This window comes from Vanellus vanellus, assembly GCF_965231255.1.
Source record: "Vanellus vanellus genome assembly, chromosome: 1".
Taxonomy (NCBI): Eukaryota; Metazoa; Chordata; class Aves; order Charadriiformes; family Charadriidae; genus Vanellus; species Vanellus vanellus.
Genome location: NC_138905.1, coordinates 216,071,683 through 216,092,029, shown reverse-complemented (window position 1 = coordinate 216,092,029; position 20,347 = coordinate 216,071,683). Strand labels below are relative to the sequence as shown.

General features: G+C 39.8%; 1 protein-coding gene across 1 annotated transcript; it reads right to left on the bottom strand.

Moving 5' to 3' along the window:
• Positions 1-1,403: 1,403 nt before the first annotated feature.
• Positions 1,404-18,635, bottom strand: EED (embryonic ectoderm development; the record flags this gene model as incomplete). The annotated part of the gene is made up of 12 exons (XM_082494102.1): positions 1,404-1,706; positions 2,660-2,733; positions 3,176-3,334; positions 4,150-4,255; positions 5,382-5,515; positions 6,455-6,546; positions 8,147-8,228; positions 8,347-8,472; positions 9,162-9,227; positions 10,156-10,248; positions 15,585-15,737; positions 18,510-18,635. The coding sequence occupies 12 exons, from the start codon at positions 18,633-18,635 to the stop codon at positions 1,580-1,582; spliced, it is 1,338 nt and encodes a 445-aa protein (XP_082350228.1). The 3' UTR covers positions 1,404-1,579.
• Positions 18,636-20,347: the final 1,712 nt, after the last annotated feature.

Sequence of the window (20,347 nt, the reverse complement as noted above, 5' to 3'; positions counted from 1 at the left end):
GGTTATGTGCACTGCCAAGCTGCGCTGCTCGAGCGTAAGCAGCGTGGCCAGCAGGTCAAAGGAGGTGATTCTGCCCCTCTACTGCACTCTCATGAGACCTCACCTGGAGTACTGCATCCAGCTCTGGAGTCCCCAACAGAAGGACATGGACCTGCTGGAGCATGTCCAGAGGAGAGCCACGAGGATGATGCGAGGGCTTGGAGCACCTCTCCTATGAGGAGAGGCTGAAAGAGTTGGGGCTGTTCAGCCTGGAGAAGAGAAGGCTCCGGGGAGATCTTATTGCAGCCTTCCAGTCCCTAAAAGGGGCACACAGGAGAGCTGGGGAAGGACTTTTTACTCGGGCATGTAGCGATAGGATGAGGGGGAATGGCTTTAACCTGGAAGAGGGCAGGTTTGGATTAAACATTCGGAAGAAGTTTTTCACTGTGAGGGTGGTGAGGCACTGGAACAGGTTGCCCAGAGAGGTTGTTGAGGCCCCATCCCTGGAGGTGTTCAAGGCCAGGCTGGACGTGGCCTTGGGCAACCTGGTCTAGTGGGAGGTGTCCCTGCCTATGGCAGGGGTGTTGGAACTCGATGATCTTCAAGGACCTTTCCAACCTAAACCATTCTATGACTCCTCATTCAGGTACAAACAATGTCTTGGACTGCTTCCCGAATACATACACTAACCTTTCAACTACACGCTGACAAGACAGACCCAAGTGTAAGAGACACCCAAGTGTTTTGAACACAGATTATCACTGTTAATGACATCTGCCATCTTATCCATTTCCCCTCTTTTCATTTTTATTAACTGTACATATTTTAAACCTATATGAAATAGTATTCATTTAGAATGTATTTAGAATAGTATTCAATTAGAATTCATTATTCTTAGGGCAAAACATTGATGAGGCTATTTGGGGATACTTACAATAGAGGCAATTAAAATGTATTTCCAATAACTAACTTTGATTTAAGATAATTGCAGTAACTGAACAGTCAGAATAGAAACAGTAGAGCAATGTGACCCCCCCCAAAAAAAGCTAATAAAGTTTTTTCCCCCCCGATCAGTAACAGAAATGGTGAAAAGCACATCCCAATTTGAAGTTATTAAGACTTAATCAATTTCCATGTGCAACCAACTTAAGGAATGAGTTCAAAATATTTTTATCAGTGTTTTAGGAATATAGTATAAATAAATGTTAAGTGTAGTATTTCCTTTATGTGGTCCCTGGATAACATTCAATAGCTTCATTAGGTTTTCAGTCAAAAAGGCACAAATACCAAACTTCTAGCGAGTTACCATATGTTTCTGTGCTAGCTGTACGCAAAATAAGTTAATAGGACCCAAGTGAAAACTCATCGTGGGAAATAATTAAAATGGACAATTCAGAAAACTTTACAAAAATACTTCTTTTTATTAAAAGCAGCAATTTCAAGCAGAACAATACACAGAATGTAAACATCACTAAGTTCAGCTCCAGCCTGCCGAACCTTTGAGAAAGTCTAAACTAAATGCGTCTACTGTACTAGCGAGTTAACAGACTACATTATAATTTGAAAATATATTTTCTACTTTGAATTAAAAAAAAGTAATTTATCGTAGTCTGTCCCAGCGCCAGATACTGGCATCATCACACACAGCTATAAGGATACTACTATCCCTGCTGAAACTGGTTTGTCGAATGGCAGCAACACATTTAGGATGAGTAAGAGTCGTACACCTATAAATAAAAGAAAATTATTCAGCTGCAACATTAAATCTGCACTTGCTACTACATTACAGAGCGCTGTTTAACCAACCTCTGACTTACGTGACCAAGGAGGAATTGAAAGGGCTACAGGATTATGCCCTACATGGCATATTTTGTATTCCAAATGTGGACTTGGGAAAGCAGTAATTTCCTGTTCACTGCCTTTTCTCATCCACCCAATTTTCATTTAAGCACTGACTGAAAGCTCATTGAATCACATTATTTAGGACTTGGTAATCGATGTTCTTTCCCAGTGGTTAGAAATAAAATATCGTAATTGGGTGATTAAAGACTGCAGCATTTTCAGAAACTTCATACGTTTATGTGTGTGTATACACACACCCCCCCATATAGATTATATACACAATACATAAATATAAGTATATATCATTTATTATATAGTATATATACATTTCATACACATAATGTCGGGGTTTTTTTTGTATTTTTATATATATGTATAAATATATATATATATAAAAAAATAAAAGACATGCTGTAAAATTGCCTGGCCACACATCTGAGGTACTGGAAAGCCATACTGTTCTCTCCACATTACACTCATAGCTAAACTTTATTTTCTCGTTACTCTAGTCCTTTCACCTATTTCTCCTTTGGCACACACTACACCCACCCAGCACATCTTAATTCCACCTAATTAGTTTTTAAGTTCTTTGAGGAACTAATTGTCTTTTACCATATCTATCTATAGCACCCAGCACAATCCAAATGGGGCCTCTGGGCACTACTGTAATATAAATAATAAATCAGTAAAAAATAATAAACGTTTACCTTCAGGGGCTCAGAATGTTCACTTATTGAGTACTTAAAGGGGAACTAAAGAATTTCTACAGTTATCAGTAAAGAAAAAAGGAAATTACCCCAACTCCCTGTCTTAAAATTAAAAAAAAGTAAGTACTCACTTGGCTTTATGAGGATCCTCTATTTCTAAATCCCAAACATAAAGTTTGCCAACTTGATTGCCCAGAGCAAGCATCTTTAAAAGAAAGCAGAGAATATAGAAGTTTTAAAATACTATCTCAAAGAACGGAAGTCAGAATTTTATAAAGGCTCTACAGCTGACAAATTGTGTCTGTTTAAACACGAAAGACTTAATTACTTTGTTGGAGGGGTTACAAATGCTATAAAATTTGCCTCTTTTTCCCCACTTTGTTATCCATCTCTGTGGACAGGGGAGGAAGATATCACTAAGCATAGCTTTGGTGGAAAATAAATATTTATTTGGTGGAACTTTTTCCACGAGGCAGAACCCAGAATGAAAAATCTGGAGCTCCTCCAGCTCCATATAAAGCCCCTTGCAGTAAACCATTCTGTTTCTCAAACATCACATGAGCCAAGTCTTTTCCTGTGCCCATAAACACGGACTCAGTGAAAAGAGACACACCTTCAAATACAGCAAAGTCAAAGCTCACGCATACCTTTTGCCAGAAATCCATTGAAAACCTCATGTACCATATATCACACTGGCTGTAATCAAATCTCCCAAGTATGGTCACATTTGACTCACTGGGCTTGATTTTATCTATATCATCTTCCATTTTGCCAGGTTTCCAGCACACAATGGCATTTTCACAAGACTGGAGGGAAATAATGAAAAAAAAAATCACCTATATTTATAATTTATACTGCACATTCAGTTTAAGTATAATTATAGCCAAACATTTCATTTCACAGCTTCCCTAATGACATTAAAAAAGTACAACTGAAAATTTTACCTCTGTCCTTAGATCACAGCCACATCACCACCAACACATCGTTGCTCAACACTGGGAGCCTGCTGCCCTCACAGCTTTGCCAGGTAAGAGGACTGCAGGTTCCCTCCCTCACCCACTTCAGAGGAAGTCAACCAGATGTGCCTCAAACACACTTTCACAAGCAGTTTCAATTAACCATGGTTTGAGGATTGTTCACCCAATCCCTTCGGCCAACAGGACCATGCATGCAACGATTTCTGGCAACGAGGCACTTGGACCGCCCAGTTTAATATCTGCAAGCCAATGTTACTAGTGGATGCAACACTCTAATCAAAGTTACGCCACTATGGGAACCCTCATTTCTCCCTTTAGCAGCAGGATCCCTCATCAGTATCTATATATTCTCTTTCTGTACATTCCATGCAGATTCTGGTTAGCTGGTATCCCTGTACTTTTAGCAGAGGTACAGCTGTAGCAATAATTTTACTTTTTAATTTAAGTACAAGTTGCTTATTCGCACATCATAACAGTTGACAAAATTCACAATACACTCCATAAAATCATTTGCACAGCATACACACGCAGCATACACCACAGTATGTTAACCTAAGACCCCAATTCCAGTAAAATTTCTACGGTTTAAAGATCCCCCAAACAAGCAAATACGAGTAATATAGCTGACAAAGCTGCCACTTTACCTTGGAAAGAATTAGATCTCCCAACCATCGTACACAGTCAACATAGTTTCTATGTATGTCTCTCGTAGAAAAGTCAGGAAAGTGAATTTTCTGGGAAATAAAAGGCCTATAGAGAAAATTGCCAAGTGAGGTCCAGAGAAACACAGAAGCACAAGTCTGGTTTCTAATGGCCAGTTTTAAGATGTTAACAGGACAAGCCTGTCTTCTTTGTTGTTTTAACAGTTTTACAACAAAGTCGATTTTGTAAGTCATGAATTTTGTTTTCTTTTTAAATATTGGGAACAGTCCCTGTTTTCATCCTCATTCCTACTGAAATAACATTTCCCACTGTACAAGACTGTGCAGAGACAGTGCTAAACAAAACCACTCCTTCAGAGCTGAACACAGCTTCCATTGCCAAATGCTTCAAGAACTAATTAAAGCTCAGTTTTCCTGATGCTGCTTCTGCAACATCTATATTGTTAAATAGAAAAGCACACTAAAAAAAAAAAAAAATCCATCATTTTAAAAAAAGCACGCTAAAAAAGCATAATTTAATATTTGGTAACATTACCAAAAAAAAACGAGAGTATTTTCACAGCTAGTTTCATTGCTGAACATGTTCAGTGTGTTTTAGACTCTTCAATTCTCTCAATGGTTTAACTGGAAGTTAAGATTAAAAAGGTGATCAACTTCATAAAGGAGGATTTATCATGTCCCTAACTGCTATTTTTACTTGACAATTTACTCATACCTGAGGCCAAATCAGAGAATCATGAAAATTAAGGTTATTACTAGATAAACAGTTTTGTGTCTACCCCAAAATCAGGTAACAGATACAATATTAGTAATAACTACCAAATAGAAAATCATTTGCTATATTTAATTACACAGATTTGATTCCTTCCTAGAAATTGAGGTGAGAGAAAAAAAAGTCACTGGCATCTTGAAACACAGTGAAATACAAGCTTTAAGAATGACAGAGATAATTCCAGACTTTTTCTAGTCAAGCAGATAAGAAATTATTAAGATATTTAAAAATAAAAGTGTCAGAACTTTAAATCTGAATTCAATAAAATTCTACTGAAACAAACATCAATAAGACACATCTTCTAGAGAGATTCAGCATCCAGCACAATCCCCAGGTCACTCACTATCCGCAAGAATTCCCAATTTGGATAGAAATTAACCTGGGTCATTGATGAGAATATTCATATTTTGCAAAGACAGCCAAGAAGATGCGGTCTACATACCTGTTGGTTTTATTTGGGTTGTACTCATAAGACTCTTTGATGGCATTTATCATTCTCTTTGAATTAATTCTCCAGAGTTTGAGAGAGTGATCCATCCCACAGGACATGATTTTTTCACCAAGCAGATCATAATCCTATGTATACAAAATAATTTTGAGGACCCCCAGCCTAAGTTGCATTGTATCAACTCAGATTTTATTCCATCATTTCCATCAAAACAGCATTTCTAGCTTAAAGAATGCAATACAACTGCATATTTCAAACAGAAAACTACTAACAACTTAACCCTACTCACTGCAAAGCAGCACAATATCTTAATAATTTTATTTACTCTTTCTCAAGAAAGAGAGGCATATTCAACAGCACTGACAAATAATGAATAGGCTGCTAGTGCTCTCCCCTCAGTAAATTCCCTAGGTTTCATTTTATGGAGCAACTCTGGCAGAATCCCAGGGCTACGATATGGCTGATGACTATTTACAACCACAAGAGAATAACATGCTGTCAGGTTTCATATAGATGCATCCCTCACCTTTCAGGTCACACAACAGGAATGGAAAACAGTTCTTAAAAGCAGCGTATTAAAATTCAACTATTCTATTTGGTATTTGCTGGGTACCAGTGTCTGTCCACAGCCACTGAAAAGCAGCATAACTCACTTGAGATAACTTCTTTCCTTCACTACCATCTCTCTCAAGGTTTATTTGCTCTTGCTGCTTTGCTGTGATAAGACCTCAAGAACTTCAAAAGTGGGACCATCATGAAAACTTTTTACTCTTTCTAGCCCCACTGAGCTCTATTTTTTTTTTTTAATTCTAGGCTGCGCTGTGATAAAACTAGCTACTGAAACATACAGAAAGTGAACACCTGTCCTGTGTATTGAGAGGTGGCCAGATCAATCAAACCACCTTAGATTTAAACTTGTCTATCCCCTTAAAACAGTATTTATGCACTTCAGGTTTTTTTAAGTAGGTATAATATCAAAAACAGTGCACAAGAGGATAAAAAGTTGCGTATCGTAGGCTTACTACCCTCTGTAAATCTAAATCACTGCCCCACAGTCTTCCACTTACTGCACTTAACACCTCATCCCTGTGCCCTTCTACTCCTCCAAATATTGCAACCAGCGTGTCTGTCTGGATGTTCCACAGTCTCAATGCATGATCTATAAAGAACAAATAAAATTACATGCTGCTTTTTATATGTACATATGAATAATATATTTCAGCTTAACCACTTTCAACAACAGGTGTTCATGTAAATATCAACAAGGCACTTAATTCTTCTTCACTTGTTAGAAACAACAAAACTGCATTAACCAAAATTGCCATTACAACTAAACTACTGTTAATCTGTAATTCAGAACATGTGCCCAACACCCTCCCCTAGGGCCAGCTTCCAGCAAAAATGTACTTGGATCTTTAAATCATCCAAAAAACAAAGAAGAGTCTGATCTTGGACAAGTATGCTTTTATTCAGTTTTATCTCAAAAATAATTGTATATATCAAAATAATTGTATCTATCAAAAAATGCTAGAATTCCTTTCAGCCATTCTTACATCAGCATTCAGAGAAGTTTTGATTTTCCATTTTTTTAATCTTTAGAATATTATTCTTTATGAACTACAGACTGCAATGATGGAGAAACTGTTTCTTTAAACAACACATATTCTAAAGTCAAATGAACTAATCCACTTGTTTACAGAAAGTTGTAACAATTTTTAATGAAGAACCTCTACTGTATTTGCCATTTGGAAATGAGAACCCCTAGTGTATTTCCCTTTTGGATTCCACAAGTGCACTGCACTGAATTACAGCAACGCTGACTGGAAATCCCAACTTTTTCCCTCTTTTCCTATTCATCTCTCAGCCAAGCAGTTCTGAGACCCTAATATCTACCTGCCTCATACCCTCTCAGAGATAGCAACCAGCTCAGAAATTGCACATTAAAACTTGTAGTACTACTGCTGATGTCAAAATGTTATTAAGAAGAGAACCTGAAAACATATACAGGACTCAAAAAATTCAACATTACAGACCCAGAGCACAAACTTGACAGTTGCATGAATCAGAGAGGTTCTCAACTCCTATTCTTGTGTAGCTTCATCAGTAATACCAAATACGCTAAAGTCCCCTTATTTGAACATTTCCAACTCTAGGATTCCTGAAGACTTACTCTTGCAGCAGATCAAGTATTCCCTTACTTAACAAAACAGTCAAGATTAGGAAGTTGTGACTGTTTAGACATGCTGGACGAGCCCATAAGACACAATACCAAAAACTCACTTCTCCCTTTACTAATATGCTTTTTACACGAAGTCCAGCTAAAGTCAGAGCTGCTCCTAAGCGATAGAGAATCAAAGTTTTCTCCATGAATACAGTGGTGAATGCTGCCTGCGATATTAAAACATCCCCACTAGATGGCAACATGAGTCAACAACTGAAAAAAATTTAACTCGACTGTGAGAAAGGAGAAAGCAACCCCAATGTTTGTTTCTTCTTTCCTAAAAGCAAGCACTGTTCACAATCCCTTTGCACCACAGGTGGAGTTATGTTTATTGTAGGCCATGGATTTAATACGTACAAGATATATAGCCATAAAAGAGCAAGATTTGCTCTAGACTTTCAAGGTAAACTCGTTCAGTGCCATTCATAAAAAATTCATAGAGGTTTTGGCCATTTTCAAGACCAAAATTAAATCCAAAGCATTCTGATTTATTAAAAAAAAAAAAAAAAAAAAAGAAAAAAAAAGTTATTTTCCTCACCTTTGCTTACAGATAAAAGGAGATTTGGATCTCTTGGGTGGAACTTGAGTTCATTGATTGCATTTCCATGGCCCACGTAGTGCTGGGACAGAATTCAGAGACCAAGTTATCATTTCCCCTCATATTTACATGCATTTAGAAGACATAAGTTTCATGCCTTACTGAAACACAAGCTGTATCTTGAAGTCTGGAGCACTCACCTTTATGCACTGCATTGTAATAGGATTAATTATCCTAATAATACCCCTGGACCCTGCCACAGCCAGAAGAGGATGGCTTGTATTGCTATCATATGTCCACGCACAGGTATAGAAATTTTCATCTGCCTATAACATCTCACGTTAAGGAAAACAGAAGAAACAGGAATTATTTTTTTAAGGAAATTTGTTGCTTTTTTATGCCCAGAAGTCTCTGCTGGACCCAATAAGAAAAAAATACATACTTGATTATAAATCTGCAAACATAAGCAACATCACCTTTTCTACAGATGCCAGTTTCCTCACTTCTGTTCCATAACATACAAGGAACACCTGCTCTCTCTTGGCATCACTTTTTAACCTCTTTCTCCAAAACATCTGAAGACTGACTGGGAATAAAAAGAGGATGAATCAAGTTTGAGTTCGCAAGTTATTGACTTGTATACTGCAAATGATCAACATAAATTATTACCACTTTCAGAGCGTGAAACAATTCCTCAGCTTTAAAACCAGTTCCAATTCACAGGGAAACAGAGACCGCTGTAAAGCAGTGAATGTGAAACATTACACAGATATTAGCGTTGGGAAGGTTAAACTGATGGAGAATCAGTTTTCAAATATTTTAATACAGTGGGTTTAATCTTTTTTTTCAATAAGAGGGAATCTAGGGTGTGGGAAAGAGGCAAGACTTGGACCTAACATAAGGAACGTGACACATGAGCAAAGTATACAAAAACTTCATGCGCTTTTTCCTACACAGCCTCTTCATTTTTGATGAAGAGGAAGCAAACAAGTGGCTTTTTAACTTAAAAGGATACATCAGCATCCACATAGGACTGCAACAGACGGATTTCACCTTGGGAATGACATTCATATAAAGTAACCTGGAGAAAAAAAAAATGTGGGAGAGATTGCTGCGTACTTGTGATATTTCAAAAGGAAATCACATGCACCTGTGTATTCACTTCCCGATGGGGAGAGGTAGTGTGCATTAATGGTTTAGATCTCATCCATCATCAATTTGTTTCTAGCAGGTGGAAGGAATGCTCACAGCAGTCTCAGTAAAGCACCACTCCAGGACTTGTCAGCAGTCCTTCCCAGCTATTGAAATCTATTCCTTGAATTCTTAGTAAAATTAAACTCTATTTGGGATTAGTTACTGCAGCCATCTCAAACATGGCTTGGTCTTTTATTGAGACATTGATACCTTGTTTAATCTTAGTTTAGCACTTTTGGTAACTGCCAAGTGGAACAAACCTGGAAATGAAAGGCTTCTTGTTTATTCACAACACTTGCACAGAATGCACTTTAGGAGTTATTTTCAAGACTGAAATGACATAGATCCTTTTTCAGAAAAAGACTATAAATTCACTCCATGCAGGCCATTAATTTAGCTACTGAGCTGCCTGACATCACTGCAGACACTTCTCATCCCATTTTAGAGCATATGACCTTTTGGAAACAGTAACATCTAAGAAGAGTAATTTTAGGGAAAAGATAAAATTTATGCACCTCTCTTCCTTATCCCATGTTTACACTACCAGAGGATTTTTTTCTTTACTTTACTATATAGGCTAATTCCCAAATAGCTAACACATGACTTCAGAAAACAAACCAGAGGATGCAAATCTCCCAGATAACAGATGCTACATACCTCAGAAATAAAGCTTTCTATATGAAGTATCCTGTGTCTGTACTAAACATGGGTAAAGGGATTGGTTGGGAAAAAAAAAAAGAAAAAAAAGAAAAAAAAGAAAAAGAATGCAAGTAGAACCACATGGAAGGGTTTATGGTTAAAAACGGACTACTCACTCTGTTGCTGCCTACAGTGGCAAAAACGAGAGGATCACCTTCTTTACTGTGCCAGTTAAACTGGACTCCAAACAAAGGCTGACCATGGTCCTCCTGTAGATGTAAAGTAAGATTAGAGGCAAAAAAAAGAAAACCCACAGGCGTATTATTTCTGTGAAATTCAGCTGTGGTGGTAAGCAGTTTAATTGATACGTTTTCCTCGTCAAACTACTGGGTTCACATCCATTATAGTTTCAGAGAGCAAACAATTTAAAAGAATAATTTTGTAACATCACATTTTAACTTGGCTGCCTTAAGGGAGGTTAAAGGAATATTCTGACACCCTCCCTCTTTTCTTCTCTCACCAAGCTTTTAAAAAGTGAAGGGGGAGAACTCACAGTTACGGCCAGAAGCTGGCAGAACTCCCAAATTATATTTGCAGCTCTACTACTTTCTTTTGCAATTTTCAGAGGCAACCTCTGCATCTAAGGCTACGTCCATATGCATTTTTATACTGTTATAATTACTTCCACACAAAAGATTTACAACTTCACAGAGAAGAATTATTAGGACAGAGAAGAATTACACGGGTATACGGGTGGAGAAGGGCCACATTGAACTATTACAGCACAGTTAGGTCTTGCAACTCTCACACACAATGAACTCTCTCCAGCATGTCACAATGCTGTTGCAAAGTTCATGTCTACAAAGTGTTTTCAGATTGCCCTCACAAACACCTACCAGAGAAATGCCAAGTATTATTTTTTACACAGCTTACATCAGTTTAATCGAGAAAAGAAAAAAAAGAAGCAGATATGTTTATGAATTGTGATGAATATAGTGGTGCTTGTTAATAATTGATAACAGTATTTTGGCCTGTCCTGACAGGATGTTTTCAGTAAGAATAATGTTCATTAAAGTGCCTCCCCACAGGGGACTGTCTGGGACAGCACAGGCAGGAAGGAAGTGTCTCATGACGGCTGTTAAGCAGCCTTCAAATGGCAGTGCTTCAGAGGCCACAGGAGAAATATTAGCCCTGGCAGCTCTGGCCTACCCAAGAACCGAAGAATAAATTTGAGGAGGGGGTGTGGGTGGGGAGTGCAACACTCCTCAGAAAAGTATGGAAGTCTGGAATAACTTAAAATAGCATTATTTACTGAGAAAGGCAGTATCTGTTATTGACAGACATAGCTAGATAAGCTAGAAGGAGAAGGGAGAAACTCTTTCAGAGATGAAGGCCCTCCTGCAATTCTCAGAGTTGGTAACAACTTTTGAAGCTGAATACAGATTAAAAAGAACAGACTAGGGGCTTTATGTGATGAGGAATAAATATGGGATATTAGCAAAGGGAAAAAAGCAGCAAGGTTATTAGTGACCCCAGGACAGAAGGAAAAAGCAGGTATTTGGCATCTGTAAAGGATTAGAGTTTTATTAGACATGAAGTCTGAGGAAAAATACATGCCATAAAATTGCATACACAAGGCCATGATTTTTAGTGTCCAATGAAGTTATGAATTTTACTTTCTAGGCTTATTTTTTGAGTGTATTTAAGTCTTCCTTGAAGAGAATGGCTGAGAGGTCAAATACAGAACACTTTAAAAAAAATTCACTAATAATTAGTTGGTTTTGAATTTCTGTGTGAAAGAGTTCAGGCTGGTAAATACCAAGGGGTTTTGATATACTGCATGAAGACAACACAGGTAAAATGCATGGATGCTTACTGCTTTATTACAAAGACACATTTGCAGGTTTTGCACTAGTTTTTCTGGAATAACTTTGTTCTTTGTCGTGTGCACTGTTTCTGATAAATTTAGTGAAATGGGAAAAGTGAAGAAGATGTTTTCCTCCCTCAAGATAGGATATTTATTACAACTTAAGCTGAAAAAATTCATGATTTTCTAGGTAAGACCCAGACTAGGGTAATACGTTATAAGTAGAGATACAACAGAGGGCTGTACTGTTTCTATATTTGAGTACATACCTAAAGTATTTTGTAAGCTTTTTCAAAGACAACCTATTTCCCTGGAAAAATTACTCTGCGAAACAAATGTCTTTAGACTTCTTACATCATCCGCACTACATTCATCACATCGAGTGCTACAACCTCCAAAAGCCTGACCATATATATCGCAGGTTTTCTGGTGTTTAATGGATGAAGGAGTGACGCAAAGGCTCTTGCAGGAAGTCGCTAAGGTGTATGAAGAGGTTATGCTCACCTCATTTAAACTACCATCATCCTCACTGGTTAGAGACAGCACATAAGCTATTTTGATAATACCTGTCTACTCTGATTTTTGTACCAAGTGCTAAACAATGAGGCAGGTTTTTAAAAACACTACACTGTCAGGTGCTGCACATTATAGTTATCCTGAGATGCGAAGTATGTCATGCAAATCTGACCAATGGTTTACACAGACATAAGAGTTTGACCCAGATGCTGGTCCAAAAGTAGAACTGTGAAATGCCATCTTGACCCTGGTATGAATAAAGGGCATAAACGATAAAGTACTCAGGTTCTTCATGCACGAGAAAAAGAAGGTAGAGGAAAAAAAAAAAAATATACCTACAATTGTTATAAAAGCAAATAAATAAACAAACAATGGTTAGTTTTGCCCTGATTCACTCAACGTCAGCTCAGGTTCAGTCAGACGGTAAGACTAGACCTGGGTTTAGACTGAAGGCAGTGAAGTAAATACTATGCCAACACAAAAAAATAATCCCCTGCAACTGCGTGAACATATTTTAATACATTGTCACCCACACTGCCAGTGGGGAACCAACTGACCACACATGCATTTCCAGTTCCCAGAAGCGGAAGCAAGCCATTATTGGCAGTGGGTTTTGTTGCCTCTCCTTTACACATCAACAAGCTAGAATCTTGCATGTGGTTGGTTACTGATTCCCAGCTCAAGGGACAGCGAGTAGAAGCAGAGAGACACCAAACTGCTGAGAACCACTGAGCCACACCCTAAGCAAGAGCAAAGGGAAGGGCAAATAATAGCATTGTTTTAAAGCTATCACATCAAAGCAGAATACACACAGTTCTTTGCTGAAAGACCTATAAGCAAAACATAGATGGATGTATGTGAGGATGTGCATCTCTTAGCTGTGTATCTTCATTTAAACTACATTTCCATTGAGCCCACAGAGAGCAAAGATTTTTTCAGTGCACCTTACAGTAACACAGTACTGCAAAAGGAAAAAAAAAAAGCAGCTCTTTATTTCCTGTCATTTTCCAAGTTACATTTTTGTTTTCCTGACACTTAAAATCTCACCCAAAATAACTTCCACAGTAGTGTTTAAAAAGCATATTTAGCAAACACTGAGTTTTTCAGGCTGAATCATAACCATTTAACATTCTAAGCAGACGGTAATGGCCATATTTCTTTATTTCCCTAAGGAAAAAAGTAAAAAGCAAAATAAGACGGAAAAACAAGAGTAGGAAAGTGGAAAACCACATAATTTATACATCCCTAAAGAATATTAAAATTAATTTACATGTCTTTAAATCATAGTGACTTTTCATTAATTTCAGTACATGCACCTTACAGCATAGTTTAAAGACTTATAAACTTTGGGATATATGATGTGACATCCAAAGAGCACAAGTGTCTTTCTGAACCTGTATACAATATTCAATCGTTAAGAGTTTCTCTCCACAGTATCTGCCAAATTAGTATGGAGGAACAGGAGAAAAAAAAAAAAAAAAAAAAAAAAAAAAAAAAAAAGGCTTCCTCAAATGTGAAGCAAAAAGGAGTTACCAAATTTGGCTGCTCCCTAGTCTTTGTATTAACATCCATGTTTATTATTATTAGCATTAATTTCAGTTCAAAGAGAAATGGGGGGAAAAAAGATAATAAAAATATCCCACTTAGCTGAAATGCTACATTTACTCTCTCACAGCTTGACTCCACTTGCACAGCAATCTGTTCCCAGACCCTGATCCAAATCCACAGAAGTCAGGGATTGCTTAACTACATAGGGTCACCCTATAGTAGGGCCTGGGTTGGAGCTGGGGTGAGGGATTGTGCTGTTTTCCCAGAAGACACTTGAAAAGTCCTAACTACTTTGGAATATTTGGTCTGCAGATAGAAAACAAATATGCTTAGCAAAACTCAGAACTTCTTAAATGTTTGGGTGCTGAAAGGCCTGCGCCTGTATTTGAAGCGTGACTTGAAGCCTCGAAAAGCACTGCCTGTGGGGGTGATTCATGCGAATGGCAGAAACAGCTGCCTACCTAGGTGAAAGACCTTCCCTTCCTCCTGCACCCCAAAAGGACTTGATGGAATTCCTATACTTCAAAAAACACATTAAGATCAACTTGTTTCCCAGATACTTTTGTCACTATAACTTCATATCACAGTTTCTCCAGTGGCAAAGCTTCTTTACAAGGTTTCCATGCTCCAACCCTCTCATCCCCTCCCGCTCAGCTACCCCAGCATTTCAGTGAGGCTGTCTGAAGCCAAAGTTCAGAAACAGCTGCATCAGCAGAGCTCAACAGTTAAGTGTGGGGGAATGACAAAAACCTCTTAAAGCAATTCTGCAGAAAATATCCACTATGGAACTGCACACATCCTCTTGTTAGCTAAATATAAAGTTTAACAAAACTCCCATCTTGTTCCAGACACAATCTTTATTTAGAAATCTTACAAAAAATCAAATCAGATGGCACATTTACAGCTTCTGCTACATAAATATCCCACACAAGGCTGGGGAATGAAAGAACAACATCCTGACAGCGTGAAAGAATAAAAGAGAAAATTCATTCAGTTCACCATAGTCTGTCACCAGTGCAGAGGAACACAATAATACCCGAAAACACAAGAAAAGGGAGTAAAGACCGTGAATCCACATCCCCCAATATCATCAGGTATTATGTGGAAAGTTAAATATGACCTAGATCAGGTGCAAACACATAACCACAACATTCAAAATAAATTAACCAAATTATACTATACAGCATTCATGAAAACTGCCAGAGGACAGAAAATATCTGATCTGGTAAGTGTGAGGAAAAAGCTACTCCAAGATTGTAAGGCTGTGTTTTTTAAATACATTTCAACAGGTAGAAAAATCTGTACAGGTTCTGTGCATCAAGTTGTCACAGGTTTTGTTCTATTTGAGTTCTTTTATCCAGTTTCCTATCTTCATCTCAAGCAACTACAGCTTCAATGAAATACATAATTATAACATATCACACAACTTTGCAAACCTGTACAAAAATTGGGTTAATTGCAGCACTACCTACTGCTTCCTATTTCTCAGTATTCTTTTTCTTCAAAACTTCAGCTATTCCAAAGAAGAAAAGTACTTTCTTCAAATGAGCATGGAACATAATTGCATACAGGTATTTAAAAATATCTATCTTGACACTGTCTCACAGTCAACATTAACATTACTACGAGCAAGCAGTACCCAGCATTCCCATGTTAAAGCTTACACATACCTACCTTTAGGCTATTTACACATTTGAAGGAATATTTGCACTTCTTTGACTTCCATTTTCCCTTTCCCCAGCTTTTTCTTCCCGGTGCATTTGGAGTGTTTGTTGGTGTATCAGGGCGTTCGGTGTTAGTACCGCTTTCAATACTAACAGCATCATCCTGAAAACATTCAGATTATATAGAATGTAATAAAGGTATCATTAATTGTTGTATAAATTCAACTAATTTTTCAGCACTTGGCCTTTTTACTTTTCCTTCTCCCCTGTAAGGACAGAAGATCTTGTAGGACTTGATGTTATTTAGATTCCCGTACTTAAATCTATTACTAACATAATAGCATTCCTCCCTAGAAACAGAACATGAGTCACATGAGGACTAATCCAAGAGGGAGAGACACAAACTATGATCTAGTGAAGTTTCTTCAGAATACTGGTAGCTGCTCTTAAGAAAATGTCTAAAGATAAGTGGTTGCTTTCCCTAGAAAACATCTTTGACGTAGATGAAATGAGTACTTCAGAAGTACTCAAGGAAGAGGTTGTTTTTGTAAAAACATTACGCTTAGCCATACCAAGAGTCTAACTGTTCTGACACTTCTATACACCCTCAGCAGCATCAGGCATAGCACAACTCTGCAATGTCAGCATTGCCACTAGAAGAGGAAGTCCTACCTCTCCCTCCTGCTCTTTCCTACTGATACTTGCTTCAACTAAAAGATAATTTAAAAAAAAAAAAAAAAAAAACCACAAACAAAAAACCAACCACAAAACAAAACCAAAAATAAAATTAGCTTGCTGTCTGATCAGCTAACTAATCCAATGGGCCCTCTAACCGTCAGCAGCTAGAGCTAAGGTAGGGATGGGGAGAACTGAAGAAAAGGGTGCGCAAAACAACCCACCCAGTCACTGAGCAGCTTTAGATCAGCTTTGGACAAATAACAGCAGGACACTACTCAAAAGGACATTTCTATTCTCTGCATCACCCATCACAGTGAACTTCAACTTCATCTGCCTCATAACTGGCAACCCTGTGCTTCCATATGAGTAAGTTCAGCTTGTTAAAAATCAACTTTTTTTTTATTTTTCTGGCAAGGTAGTCTGTTCAGTTTCCATCAGAGAAGTGTGGCAAAACAACTTATCCCAAGGCCATGCAATTTCTAGATCTGAACTAAGAGACAGAGAACAGCCTGTCACTGGAAGAGATTAAGTGTAATATGAAGCTGCATCAGGAACTCCACTAGGAATACGAAATAAGGTCAGCTATAAACATTAATACACCAATTCCCACCAAACATTTATTCTCTGTCCCAGTTTTATATGTGTATCATCAGAAGCCAGTAGAGGGGTACCGGTCTGTTTGCCCAACAACTCTGAAAATCAGGACATCAAGAGGAAAAGGAAGAAAGAAAACACACACACCTGTACGCGAACTGCCCAAACCTGGAGTTATTCCCTTCACGTTGCACCCCTAAAAAAGCCAACCCTCCCCTAATACGCATAAGGAGTTTAACAATTTTTACGTTTTCCAGTTTCTTCTCTCTTATGCTAAGAAATTTCAGACCTTGCCAAGTTCTGGTCTCCCAATAACACTTGCTAGCCAGAGTTGTGATACTTCACAAGACTGAAGTTTTCTCTGGAGCAGTCAAATATTGTCAATATAGAAACACCAGGTACCTGGTATGATGTAACTACACTCAGTACCTGCAACTACAACATAACCAAAAAACTTGAATCCAGGACACCTGTGGAACAGAATACACCCTTTCTCCAAACCAACACTATTATGCTAACTTTTAAACAGAATCCCCGTCTATCAGGAGTAGAGAAGTCCAATAACAAACTCTTGAAAAGGGGTTCTCACCACTGAGACGGGTCACATTTTCAATAACCAGAGAGCTCACCTCCCATGGTCACTGACAGCCTACAACAGGCACCAAAGCAAACCTGAATGCCTTTGTCACCAAATTATTCTTGGGTTCACAAAAGCTGCTGAGCAGCAAAATTAAAAAAAGTCAGCAGCAGTGGTACAGAGCACCCTGAACCTGTCTGTCACCTCACAAGTGGCACTTCAAGAGGTTATGGAGGATGTAGTCCAGATCTCTCACTTTCTGGATAAGTGCTCTAACTAGAAAACTCCTTACGCTGCATAAAGCTAATATCCAAATAACATCCCCCACTCAGTAGTTACATAAAATGATTGCGAGATATCTGAGATTGTTTCTTTCAAGTATCAAGCTATGCTGTATCAATCACATTACCTTTGTTCTGAACACTAGACTGTAGCCTAACTTAAGAGATTAGAGCCCCCTGCCACTGCCTTCTGCTGACAGAAGCTTATGAGCACTATCCCCTACTTCTCATTCAAAGGGCTGCACACGTGAATTTATGCTGCAGGTTACTCTGAAACGTGACAGTGAAGACGCACAACACGAAACTGCAAGAAAGATGGAAAAATTTGCTGTTTTGCAGCAGAAGGAAAAAAAAAAAAAAAAGGCTTACATTTTGAAGCAGACTTCGAGAGTCTGGGCCTCAAATTCTCCCTCACCCACGTGGAGAAACAGCGAGTGTCTCACCCCCAGACCCACGCGGGTCTCTCCCACCGGGGCCTCCCGCCTGCCTCGAGGGGCAGCCACCGAGCCGGGGCGGGTGGGGGGTGAGTGCTGACAGCCTCCTCTCCCCCTTCACCCCCAGCCCCCTCTCCCGCCCGGGATGCGCCCTCATCCCGCCGGGGTCGCATGGGGACCCCTTGGGCGGCAGGACACCCGAGACGGGGGCCGGTCCGGGAGGTCCCCCTCACAGCGGAGCCCGGCGGGCGGCGGTCCCCCTCGCCTCAGCGCTCCCGCCCGCCCCCGGCGCGAGGCCCCGCGCGCTCCCGCCTCACCGCCCCTCCCCCCCCCTCACCCCCCCATCATCCTCCTTCCCGCCCCGGCCTCACGTTCTCGTCGCCGGACAGATCCCCGGGGTTGCTGTTCTCGTCGCTGCTCAGCTTCTGCTTCTTCGCCGGCATCTCACCCCCCGCTCCCGCCGATGCCGCCGCCGGGGCTTCTCCCCGCTCAGACATCTTCCCCGCCCCCCAACCCCGCCACGCAGCCGCAAAGCACGGACGGGGAGGTCGAAACGTTTGCCGTAAAGCAAACCCGCGCCCTGTTGCCCGGCCGAAGAGCAGCGAGCTGCCACACTGCTGAAAAAGCGCTCTTCCCGCGCCCAGCGGCGCACGGCGCCTCAGGGGGCCGCTGGCTGAAGAGGCAGCTTGGAGTCCACTCGTCTCGGTGGGGCTGGGCGTTAAATTAACCCGTCCTTTCACAGCTGGTGGCACTTTATATCGCTGCCTGTACCTCAGGCGGGCCAGGCAGGGCCGGCCTAGGACGCGTGTGAGATAGAAAGAAGCAGTCCGTGTCGCGACGGGTGTTAACTGCCCTTCTGTCCATCTTTGCGCGGTTCTCGAGTGCCGTTTCTTGTGCCTAAAGGTGTTTTGTTTTTTTTTTTTTTGCTCTTTAGTCTAAAAATAAGTGTTGCCAGAGAAGGAATATAGTCTCTGCTCTGCTGCCTGCTCCTGTGCACCATTGCAACGTCCTACCAAAGCTGTAAATGCAGTTGCCAGATTTGTATTTATTTCAGAAACCACAGGTCCCAGAGTCATAATAATTATGAGCAGTAAAAAGACCACTATCAAAGGGGAAAAGTAATCTACCCACAGGCACAGCATCTTACCTGCTTTTCTTGTAGGAGCAGAAACAAGTCTTTCCTCCCTGAGGGAGGCATTCCAGTCTTGAAAAGCCATTGCTTTGAGGGCAGTGACAGAGGTGAGCCGTGCCCTGTATGTAAAATTTAATCTTGCATAACCTTTGGAGATAAAGGAGTTTAAAGAAGTGATATGCTTAAAATGGTGCATGTACTCTAGTGGTTTTAGCCATAAACAGTGTCTCTTTACCTCTGCAGATCTGCAGGCTCCAATGAAGCATTACACAATACATAGCAAAATATTGTAGTTTACAATTAATAAAAGCTCTGCCCAGGTCTGTGCTGTAAGATCAAGGTTGTGATAAAAGTGTTTGTGGGAAAATACAGAAAGAAAGAACAGGTTTGTTTTTAAAATACGACAGGATGTTTTCAGACGGGCATCATAATTAAGACTAAATCACGACTGTGCTGCAGATCTGTTGAAAGAAGGGCAGGCACAAAGTTTTCAGTGGTGGGAGTTTTTGACTTCTCCCCGTGGGTGCCCTTGAGCTACTGGAGAGAAGACAGCTCCCCTTCATTTTGCAGCTGTCAAGTGATGTCCTCCAGATGGCCAGCTATGCATTCAACTCCACCACATTTCACTGGCTCATCCAAAACATAAGGAAAGCGAAAGCCTCAGCTAGCCTGTGCTTCTTGGCCTGCACGCAGGAAGCTTCCCCACCCACACCCAAAATCAACCAGTTTGGTCTCCTTCATCAGCTTGCTGGGCCCAGACTGGTCTATGCCTTTTATTTTCTGCATGCTAGAGGACTTTCTTCACCAGGTGACAATCCTGCTGGCCTCTCTAGACAGTTCTTAGTTTCACTTGGCTTATTTTCTTTCTCAGAAGACATGAAAGGCTGATAGACCAGGGGAGCTGACTTTCCAAAAGTCATAGTACACTTCATCAAACTTCTATTTAAAGAATTAGTTGTGTGGTTAAACGCAAGCTTGAAAGTTCAGAGAATTTGCTTCAATTTCTGCTCTGCCAAGATTCTCTTTGGAAAGCCCCTGTGCTTTTCTGTACCTCAGTTTCTCAGCTGTATTATGGGA